Raw genomic sequence first — 12,185 nt, forward strand, 5'->3', positions numbered from 1 at the left:
AATCTCTCTGTAAGGATCTAATCAAAAGTAGTAGTATGGGTATCTCTGGGGCAGGGAAACTGGTTGGCTAAAGGTCAGCAGTGGGGAAGTGACTTTGCTATCTAGCCATTTATTCTTTTTTAGTTTTAAAACTTGTGAATATTTTACTTAGGAAAGAAAATATGAAATCAAAAATAAATAGAAGAGATCCATTTCAAATGTAACTGTCTCCCCACTTACCCCCTCCCCCGCAAACACACACAACCCCTTTCAGTTGATTTTTATGCTTTTCAGCTCTGTACCCCTGTTGCAGCTTCATCATAGAACCTGTCTGTGAGGGTTGATTGTTGTTTTATTTAACTTTTGTCCTCCATTAGAAGTTCCTTGAGCATAATAAATACTGTCTTATTTTTTTGAGTATCCTTGCATGGCCTGGCATATAGAGAGCTTTATGTTTGGGGGGCGGGGGGTGTGTGTCTACCTTTCTCTCCACACAGACTCTCAAGTACTTAGAATTTTGTATTGCTCAGGATATTTAACATTATTATAGTTCATATTTCCTATTGGGGGTATATTTTTATTAGCTTATATTCCAGTATTATTTCTGTCTCTATTAATAAAGTATCTGATAATATTTATATTAGTGGCCATATTTTTTTAACTTAAATCTTCTGACATATCTATTAGCATGTTTTTTAGATCAATGACTCTTAAATGTTGATCTGCAGGCAGGAGACAGGCAGTAATGTGAGATCATATGCAGGACTTATTAAAAGTACAGATTGACAGGGCCCATCTCCCAAGATACTGATTAATTCAATGGAACTGGGGTGGAGCTGGGGAATCTTTTTTGTTTGTTTTTTGTTTTTTTCAATAGCAAGTTTTTCAGATGGTTCCGCTATGGAGCCATAATTAAAAACATCTGCTTTAGATATTGTTAGGAAATAGGGGATCAGTTCTTGAAACATAAATAAATGGTTATATATTAGCTATCACTACCACCTCCTGTAGGTAAAAAGAAGCCCTTCTCAAGGTCAACATCTTGGAAAGTAAGGTAAAGGTTAACCAGATTTGAGTTATAAAGTATTTAGTGTTCGCCTTTGTGTGTGGCGCTGTGCTGTGTGCAATTTATAGACCCATTCTTTGCTCTCTGTGAGCTTAATTTCTAAATAAAATAAAGGTCGATGTCAGTATATACAGTTATAAGGGCATACTAACATTTATGCAACTCTTTTCATTGTATTAAAATGTATTCCTGTTTTCTAGCTTTGTTGATGATTAGAATATCTGCTTTCTACTGCTGCAGAAAAGTAGACTCGACCCCTCGGAATATTTGTTTTGCTTTGTTTTGTTTCTAACAGTCATTTTCCTATGAAAATTTCCAGTGGTAGATGATAAAGGTTTATGAAGGCTTTCACAAACCAGTTCCTTTAACCGCAAGGCAACAATGACACTACAAATAACTTTGTTTGATGCCAGTATATTTTTAGAACACGTTCAGCTTGAGATGATATATCATATGGACACTTGAAGACATTCCCTACAATAATCAGTTTAACATACAAATTGATCTAATAGTTTTGAAAAATTATAGACTTTCCTGCAAAATTTTCAGTTAGAAACATATTAACAAGAATTAATCAGTGTCATACCAAACCATAAGACTCATAGTCATTAGGAATTAATTAAAACTGAATTCACTATTATGGCAGTAACTCAAGATCCTCTATGCCAGTGTTTTCTGAGAATTCTTTTATCCTAGTTAATTTGTTGAGGGGAGGAGGGATTCTGAACTATGAAAAGAAATATATTGCAAATTTTTGTTAACTTGCATGGTATATAGCTGTTAATTATGTCCAGTCATTTCTAGATTTTAATGATGATCTAATTCACTGTAATTTGTTTAGACTTTTAATACAGGCAGGCTATGATGTTAATATTAAAGATTATGATGGCTGGACACCTCTTCATGCTGCAGCTCACTGGGGTAAAGAAGAAGCATGTCGAATTTTAGTGGACAGTCTGTGTGATATGGAGATGGTCAACAAAGTGGTAGGCCTTTCAAATGTACTTTAAATATTTTAACTTCTAGAAATATAGTTTTAGTCTAAAAAATGTTATGAGAATATAAATTATTTAATTCTATTAAGTTTTATTAACTGTACAAAACATTTTGTGAATCATTTATTCATTTTTATTATTAAGTCTTTTCCAGCTACTTGTGAGGTGATTTGGCCTTGTTCGACAAAGAAGTATTACTCTTTCTGTAATAGTATTACCATACGTGTCGAGTAGATTTGGGCACTTCCATTGATATTATATTCTTAGAAATTCATAAATTAAGAAAATTTTGCAAACATATAAGGTAGAATATATTCTAAATAATGAACTTTCTGGCATTCTGGAAACTTGTACCAGTAGGGTTATTATAAGGACTAAGCTGGCAGCAGGAAAAATCCTTACTATTTTTGGTCAACAGCTCTTTGAAATTTTCTTTTCCAGTATGAATAAAAATAGATTGACAGATGTTCATCTGGACTACTTTTTGAAACTAAGTCATACCTGTGGCTGGCTGAACCTTTAAGTAGTTTAGAAATACATATGCTTATTTTATTATTCTACTACGAATTTAATTAATTTTTATGGCGGTAAAGTAGAAATAAGATCTCAAAAAGGTTAAACTTGGAGTTACCACATGACCCAGTAATTCCACTCGTAGCTATATACCCAAGAAAATTAAAACAGATGTCCACACAAAAACTTACACACAAATGTTCATAGCAGTATTATTCATTGTGTACCAGAAAGCAAAAGCAGATGTCCATCATCTGGTGAAGAGATTAGCAAAAGGTGGTATATCATGCAATGGAATATTATTCAGCAATAAAAAAGAATGAAGTAGATACATGCTACAATATGGATGAACCTTGAAAACAGTTTGCAAAGTGAAAGAAGCCAGTCACAAAGGACCATATATTGTATGATTCCATTTATATGAAATGTCTGGAATAGGCAAGTCTGTAGTAACAGAAAGTAGGTTAGTGGTTGCCTCAGACAGGGGGAGGGGGAGTAGGGAGGGGATTGCTAATGGGTATGTCATTTCTTTTTGGGGTGATGAAAATGTTCTAAAATTGATTGTGGTGATGGTTGTAAAACTCTGTGAATATACTAAAACCATTGAATTGCATACTTTAAAATGGGTGACTTGTATGTGAATTATAGATCAATAAAGCTGTTACCAAAAAAAGTAAGGGGAGGTATATCAGCTGCTTATCTCTCACATGGATTTCTCATACATCTCCTTCAAGTCATATGTGCCATGTTTTATACCTACCATAAAAAATGTTATCTAACTTCTTTCTGTATAATCATACAGAATCACCGAAGGCATTTTATAATTTATTGATTTTTTTATTATCACCAACCCTCTTGTTTCCTGCATAGGGCCAGACAGCCTTTGATGTAGCAGATGAAGACATTTTAGGATATTTAGAAGAGTTGCAAAAGAAACAAAATCTGGTATGTTTGATGACTGTCTAAAAATTTTCTCTATTAGTGAATAGAATTGAATTTTAGACAGCTGAAAAAGTATTCTTGTGATGTTTTGTACTGTTTGGTTTTAAGTTATTCCTAGCGATCAAATTAAATGACAGTGAATGAGAATAAAGGAGTAGTGGTGGTGTTTTTTTAGCCTTTTGTGTTGCTTATCCCCATTTCTCTAGCATCCCTTTACCAAAGTGAATACGTCTACAATGTATATGTTCTCTATAATAGTATCTTTTTGTAATTTCATAAGAAAGTTTGCTTAGAGGGTGGAGACTATAAAATCTCAGATTTCTAAAGTAGCATATGCTAGATAAGCAAGGAGTTAACAAAACTAGGAAGCAGATGTTTAAGTAAAATATTATCAGACATCCTAAATGGTTAATGGTCCCTGGTTTTTCAGTAAACTAAAGTTGGAGGGATCTTAAAAAAAAATCCAACTTAGTCCTTTGTGGTTGTTGTTTTTTTGGCTGCACCGCACAGCAGATCTTAGTTCCCCAACCAGGGATCGAACCCATGTCCCCTGCAGGGCATGCGCAGAGTCTTAACCACTGGACTGCCAGGGAAGTCCCCTCTGTGGAGCTTTTAAACTGTCTAGTTCTTTTTATTCTTTATCCAAGCCCTTTTCTTTTTAGGTAAAACTTAAATCTTTTGTTTTGTCTGTTTTGTTTTCATTTAGTGTTTGGGAAGCTACTTTGTTATTATTTTAAATTCTGTATTTTTCTCATTAATGTTATTTTAATAGTATTGTTATTTTCCTTTGCATAACTTTTATAAAGCTCCATAGTGAAAAACGGGAGAAGAAATCTCCACTGATTGAATCAACAGCCAATATGGACAATAATCAGTCACAGAAAACCTTTAAAAAGTAAGTAAAATATTAAAGTAGGTTTTGTTATTGTTTTAAATGAGTTGGCATGATAGCCACAAGTATGATTATGTGGTTCTGGGAAAAATTAATGTATTCATTATGTATTTTCACCTTTTGTGTTTATAATTATTTCAAGGCTTTTTTCCTTTCACAGCAAAGAGACATTGATTATTGAGCCTGAGAAAAATGCATCCCGTATTGAATCTCTGGAACAAGAAAAGGTTGATGATGAAGAAGAAGGAAAAAAAGATGAATCTAGTTGCTCTAGTGAAGAAGATGAGGAAGATGACTCAGAATCAGAAGCTGAAACAGGTAAAATTTGAAGGATAAAGGGATTTTCAGTGAATTTTGATGAAGTGTATAGTAAGATGAGGTCAGGCTTTAATTTTGAAACTTTTCAGACTGACATGCTACTTGTTAGGATACCTCCCAAGCCAGTACGTAAATTGCCTTTCAGGGAGTGTTAGAAATTTAAGTATAGCTGTGATTTTATTGTTCTCTGCTTACCTGGAGGCAGGTAATTGATCACCTCTGCATTTTACTGACCTGTATTTTTAGGTTTGAAGAAGGTGAAGAGGCTTCTAAGATTCCCTTTGGATGGTGCAGATAGGGTTAGATGGGTTCCCAGCAGCTCAAGAATGCTCCTGCTGCTTTCTGAGACCTGAAAGTACAGGAAGCTGGCTCCAACAGCATCCCAAATATTTCCTCAGTAGTACTAAAGTTTTAGAAAGTTGGGGCAGAGTCAAGATTTTTTCCTGTAGAGGTGTGGGGAAATTTACTTTGTTTTGAGAAATTTTAAAGATGCAGAAAAATATAATAAACATTCATATTCCAACTACCAAAACTTAACAGCTGTTGACATTTAGCTATATTTGCTTATAATATTTCTTTTAATAAAATTAAAACATTACCATTGTCTTCTTTAACCATCAGCCCTAATCTACTTCTCTTTCCTTTCTTTCCCAAATCACTATCGTGAGTTTTTTTCTGAATCTTCTAGTCCATTTTTATACTCTTATCTTACATTCAGAAGTAATATATAGTAATTATAAGGTTGTTTTGTGTTTTTATTATTCCCTAGGAGTTGTTATGCAACTTGCATTTTTTACTTGAAAGTTGTATTTTTTAGGTTTGTTTGTATCTATATGTGTCTTTATGTATGTAACTTATCCTTTTAGTTGCTGCATAGTATTCATTAAATACATTAATTTCCCTTTTGATAAAAATTTACCTTATTCCCAGTGTTTTGTTGTAAATAATACTGCAGCAATCATTTTATAATTGCCTCCCTGTGTATATGTGCAAGAGGTTCTCTAATAGATACACTTAAACATTGGATTATTGAATCATATTTTCACTTTTCATAGATGCTGCCAAATTGCTTTACTCTAACAATTTACATTCTTTCCCTTTTTATTATCAAGGATATGTTTTCTGCTTTTTTTTCCCTCTGGCTCACATGTTTTTATAGATTTTGTTTACTGAATTGCTTTTATTCTGTATCGGCTAATCACTCAAACTTCTGAAGAGGGACTTCCCTGGTGGTCCAGTGGTTGGGACTTAGCCTTCCACTGCAGGGGGTGCGGGTTCAATCCATGGTCGGGGAGCTAGGATCCCACATGCCTCGCAGCCAAAAAAAACCCAAAACATAAAACAGAAGCAATATTGTAACAAATTCAATGAAGACTTTAAAAATGGTCCACATCAAAAAAATCTTAAGGAAAACAAAACCAAAAAAAAACCTTCTGAAGAGTATGAGATTCCAGGATTGCTATCTTTGAGTTGTATAACCTGGCATTTTGGCATTTTAATGTATTTATCAGAAAAGGTATTTCATTTTCATTAAGGTTTTTATCAATGAAAAACTGTTATCATTATCAGGACCAGTTTGGTGATCATTAGTAAACACAAATGGAGCCCTAGAATTTCTTGGACTCCCCATATTTCCTCTAGACACAACAGCAACAGTTTTGAATCAGTTTTTTTTACTCACTCAATAAAATATTTTCTCTAAGAAAATATGAGAAGCTAAAGTTTACTAAATAAACATGTCAAGGAGAACATACTGATAATTCTATTTCCCATTAAAAACAAGATATTGCTAAATGGGCACAGGCTAGCTTTGTTGCCAGGTGATGTGTTATGGATTTCTTTATTTTCTTGAAGCTTACTAATCCTACAAGTAAATTATTTCTTTGGAAATACACAAAGAGTTTTTGAGATTTATAAATGGCTAGATTCTAGTCACTTAGGGATTTAATTTTTTATTTATTGCTGTGACATTGCTGATCAGGTGAGTCTACATATCTTTTGCCTTGACACAGTAATATAGGTAAAATTGGCAGTAGAACAACAGGTAGTCATTGAATATTGTAATTTATTTGTATAACATGCTAATTAAAATATTTCTAATTATAAAAACAAATTATATGAGAATCAGCATGTACAGTGTTCAAGAACATGGACTGATTCATGCATGTAACTATAGATGTGGATAAGTTATTTAATCCCTGATTTCTCTGTAAAATCAGGGTAATAATACCTGCTTTACATGGATACTATATAACAGTCAGTTGCTTTGTAATAAATGTTAATTTTCATGTAATAATTGTATAAAATTAAAGTCTACTAATTTAAATAAGATTAATGTACATGCTTACCTAATAACACTTCAGTTAAATTTGTTCAGTTCATTTGAAAGATGAAATGATACATTGAAATTTAAATTGACTCAGATACTTTTGCAAGTATTTAAAGTTATTTTTATGTAGTTAATCTCCTCTCTGTGAGACATGCCTTGGCCCCCAGTCTCTAGTAAAATATATCATTACAAATTAAACTATATGCACATGTGCACACGAAAGCCAGGACCAGCACCCAGGTCTCCTAGCTCATGTAGTAGAATTCAAGAACTGGAAGTCCAGATATCTCACAGAGATTCCTGAGATTTTTCTACCTAATTTTTTCTTAATTGGTCCCTTCTATACAGTTCACTGTTCAGTATTAGGCACCAGGGAGCTATTTAAAACAAAAAAAGACCAGATTTAGGCCAGTCTTGCCACTAACTAGCAAGTCTCCTGACCTTTGGTTGAAATTTCCTTGCTTGTAGAATGAGAAGTATTGGACTAGGCTATCTGGATAGTTCTTTAAACTCTTCTATAAGTATGAATAGAAGTAATTACCATCAAATTGTATTATATTAATTCCCGATTTGGAGTTTAAGCATACCAATCTCTCTCGTCTCAGTGAGCTAACTTTAAATGTTCCTCTGAAGCATTGTACTTGATAATTTTGTTCTTCCTGTTGCTAGTAGCTAGTTGTGCCAGGAAAATTTAACTCTATCTCAAGAATTAATCCATGTAGGGGCTTCCCTGGTGGCACAGTGGTTGAGAATATGCCTGCCAATGCAGGGGACACGGGTTCGAGCCCTGGTCTGGGAAGATCCCACATGCCGCGGAGCTACTAGGCCCGTGAGCCACAATTACTGAGCCTGCGCGTCTGGAGCCTGTGCTCCGCAGCAAGAGAGGCTGCGATAGTGAGAGGCCCGCGCACCGCGATGAAGAGTGGCCCCCGCTTGCCGCAACTAGAGAAAGCCCTCGCACAGAAACGAAGACCCAACATAGCCATAAATAAATAAATAAATAAAATTAAAAAAAAAAAAAAAAGAATTAATCCATGTAAATGCTGTGTGTTTCCTTCTCTCTCACTCTTTTAATATCAACAAGGCTTTATCATACTTTATTTGGCAAGCTTGAGAAAGCAACCATTTCCCTGTAGAGGTATAGCTTGATCTGACAATTTCTAAACTGTTTCTTTTTTCTTTTTGTAAGGTTATTTCCTTGGGAAACTGTTTTATGTTAAATAACTATTTTGCTGAATTTTCTTTCATAAAATATTTTCCAAACCATTTTTTAATCAGTTTCTTATAAATCAGATTGAAAATAGGAACTAAACCAAAAGTTTAACTTCCTTCCAAATGATTTATAAATTTTTCAGAGGTAGTTGAAGGAATGAGAATAGGGAAGCATAGTTTTGCTTTTAGGTTTTTTTTTTTTTTTCTCTAGGACATGAAGTTTTTATTCTTCATTGAAATCAAATGGATAGAAAGGGCTTCAGTAACACTGATAATGTTTACTTAAGTTAGATGGTGGACACCTGAGGTTTGTTTCCTTATTATTCTTAAACCAAACATAAATGTTTGCATACGTGCATATACATTCTTTGATGTATAGATTTCAATAATATAGAAAGTTTTTAAACCTAGAGAAAATAGGGGGTAAAGGAGAAAATAAAATGAAAAAACACATGTTGAGCTTTGGTTTATTATTTCTTTCTCCTACTAGACTGTAAGCTTTATGCAGTTAAGATATTTTGTCTTTTCATTGACTGATATATATCCCCAGTGCCTAGGACAGTACTTGAGGTATCAGACACTTAATAAATATTCGTTGAATTACTCTCTCCGGTTGGATGGATTGTTTTCCAGGAGGATGGTCTAATTAGAGTGTACATGATTTGTACTTAACTGTGCTGAATAGGCTTAGCTTCTGTTGAATGAAAAGAGGGATTTAACAATGAGAAAAAAGTTTATTAGACTGAGTTTTGCTCATTCAGTTTATTTGAAAAGCTGTGGTTACAGTGATTTTTAAATATGCCAGTTTGGCCTTGTCCTTTGATATAGTTTAAGATTATGCTTTTCACCCTATTAACATCTTACAGATGTTTTCTTAGTCACAAATAGGACTGAATGAATCATTGCAAATTCAGAATTATTAGTGGGAAGTTTGTATTTGCCCTAAAGATAAGGATTTGTTAATGTTGTCTGCTTAATCATAATGGTAATTTATGGTGGAAGATTCTTTGCAAAACTGACCTAAAGAAGGGAGAGAGGTAGTATAATGAAAATGAGTATCTCATAGGGCTTTAAAAGCAGTATACTTCTTCACAAAAGTATAGAAAGATACCTGTCCTATCCCATTTTGAAACTAAAAGAATATTTTAAAACTGGATAAAATGACTTTTGACCATTTGAAAAGTGAACTTTTCTAGCCCGTTTATAAATTACAGTTAATTTAAAGGTTTAAATTTACATGTGACTTTTTCTAAAGGCCAGTTTGATTTATGTGTTCAAATACAGTCTTTGAATTTTTGCTCGCATCATATTGATTTTTTTCTAATATTTCAAAAATCTTTTTCTAAGTGATCAATTACTAGTTGGAAATTGTCTTGATACATTGTGAGAAGAGATTTAAACTAATTTAGCTGATATTGTGCCCATTTAACTTTATACTTTTTAGGGGTGAGAAGGAATGCTCTTTGTGACATTTAAGCATACTGTTTGACAGGAATATAAGTCATTATCGACAAAGAGCACTTTTAGATTTCCTAGAATAAAGAAGAGCTATAAGTTTTAGATAAGCAATGTAGGTTGTTTGTTCATTGGAAAACTGCATAGCTCTTGCATTTTTTGAAGTTAGGTTGTATTCATGTATTCAAGTTTTAAATATTAATTTAAAACTTAAAAAATTTTTCCGTAGTGTTAAAAGTACACAAGTCAGATAGTCAGATTTTATTTGTGCTTTTTATTCTTAAAAGTCTGGTTGTGTGTCGTGTTCTTATTTAAGTCTCATACCTATTGAGACATTTCTAGAAACTCCTTGAAAATGTCCCTTGTTAAAAGGGGTAATAGTGGGAAAAGACTGAAGTAACAAAACCTTAAGCAAAAATACAGTATAAAATGCTATTTTCAATACCATTGAAACTGAATTCATCTAGAATCATGACTCTTAGTGTTCTTTTTTTTCTTTTCCTTTCCCTAAAGATAAGACAAAATCCATGGCTTCTGTAACTAATGCCAATACTTCTAGTACACAAGCAGCTCCTGTAGCTGTTACAACACCTACTGTGTCATCCGGTCAGGCAACACCTACATCACCTATTAAAAAGGTAAGCCAAAATTGTGTTTGTTAAAAATAAATGTATTCTGTGTAAGTACCATTTGAGCTAAAGCATTAAGACAGTTCTAAGTTTATTTAAGGTTTAGAATAAGAATATATTTTTCTTTATTTCCTCTGAATCTATTATATTCTTTTTTACAGGTACTTTTTGCAGTTGATATCACAGTTGATCATTAACAAAAATATCGGGTTGGCCAAAAAGTTTGTTCGGTTTTAAGTAAATTAAGAGACGTTTTTCATTTTCACCAAGAACTTAATTGAGCAACATATTCATTAACCAAACGAACTTTTTGGCCAGCCCAATAAATAGGAGAAAGATAAAATTTTTCATATGAAAAACTACTGATCATGGTAGTTTTTTATTTCCATTGAACTTTTGAGAAGCATAGGGTTTGTATCCTTTATTTCTGTTGAGTAAAGGTGCATTTTGGTAATTTCACATGTGTATAAGTTAAACACGAAAAGTACTACCACAAGTTACTGAGAGAACTGGAATCTAGATTTTCTAATTCATTTACAAAGCACCAGGTATGTCAGAACAAACCAGAGGTCAACTGCTGACCCCACCTCTTGTTAGTTGCTGTGACCTTGAGCAAGTGACTATCTTCCTTATCTGTTCCCCCTAAAAAGGACAAAACAAAAATAATAACAAAGAGAAAATAAGTTAACATTGTTAAGCGGTAATTGAGAGAGCTTGGCTAGTGACTGAGTGCTCCCAAAATGTTGGTTTCATTTCTTCCTCTTCCTTATTCTGTTCTCCATTTATTCTTCATCCTTACTTTCTTGTTGATCTGTTAAAGACTTTTCTTCTCCCTGCTGTTTCAGAACCTATACTTCTTTTAACTGTAATTAAAGATTAAGGGTTTTCTGTGGGGTCTTGTTTTTTTTTTAACCTACTGGTCTCTTTTTAAAGGCTTCTCTCCACCAGCCTTTACCTAACTTTTACGAGCAAACTCATTTCCCTCTCTGTGTAACACACACCACACACATGCATGCACGCACGCACACGCACACACGTAGACATTCACACTCACACGTGCTTTTTTTTTTTTTTTCTGGAACCATTTAAGAATTGACCGCTCTCACTGTAACACTTTATTCCTAAGTACTTGAGTATATATCTCTTAAGTACAAAGGCATTATCCTTCATTCCCTCACTGAAATCATCATACTTAGAAAATTTAACATTGATATAATACCATTATTTATGTTCACTAATATACAGACCATACTCAAAATTTTCCCAGTTGTCCTCCTAGTAACATCTTTCTAGCTGTTTGATTTTTCAAATTAAGGGTCCATTCAGGGATTAGACATTGTGTTTACTTATTAAGTCTCTGCCTTTGGACTTCTTTTTTTGTTGCTTCTCTGACGTTATTTGGTTTGCATGGGTTTGAGGACTGATTTTAAATCCCCACAGTGCTTCTATCATATTGTCAGTTTTGCTAATCTTTGGATTTGGCTCCAAGTTGTCAAAATTTGAACCTTTTAAAATCATAAACTAGAGAATTCTTTAAAAATCCATACTGTTATTAATAATCCTCCTCTAAAACTCTTCCAAAGGAAAGCAGTAGTATGAATTCTTAGTGGTAGAAATGTATGAATTTCACTGGTATAGTTTGAATATCAGAAGACTCTGTGACTGAATTATCTTATTACCTTCTGTATTCTAGAACTGAGGGTTTCTTGAATTCAATTAGAACCCATCTTCAAATGGTCATAATTTCATATGCTTTAAAATGAAATTCTCCAGAAGCAGTCTGTCTGCAGTATTTTCAAGATAGTTATCATGCCATAACTGGTGTCACCATGAGCTGCTTTAACTAAAGCTTTAT

General features: G+C 33.5%; 1 protein-coding gene across 12 annotated transcripts in view; it reads left to right on the top strand.

The window, feature by feature from the left end:
- Positions 1–12,185, top strand: part of PPP1R12A (protein phosphatase 1 regulatory subunit 12A) — a 150,211-nt gene that overhangs the window by 91,348 nt on the left and 46,678 nt on the right. For all 12 annotated transcript variants that reach the window (XM_082418905.1, XM_082418896.1, XM_082418895.1 and 9 more), the window contains exons 5-9: positions 1,887–2,031; positions 3,424–3,498; positions 4,302–4,390; positions 4,548–4,705; positions 10,215–10,339. In XM_082418905.1, coding sequence (XP_082275031.1) covers positions 1,887–2,031; positions 3,424–3,498; positions 4,302–4,390; positions 4,548–4,705; positions 10,215–10,339 — 592 coding nt within the window. The remainder of the gene's footprint in view (positions 1–1,886; positions 2,032–3,423; positions 3,499–4,301; positions 4,391–4,547; positions 4,706–10,214; positions 10,340–12,185) is intronic.

Source organism: Balaenoptera physalus (genome assembly GCF_965194825.1).
Source record: "Balaenoptera physalus genome assembly, chromosome: 13".
Lineage (NCBI taxonomy): Eukaryota > Metazoa > Chordata > Mammalia > Artiodactyla > Balaenopteridae > Balaenoptera > Balaenoptera physalus.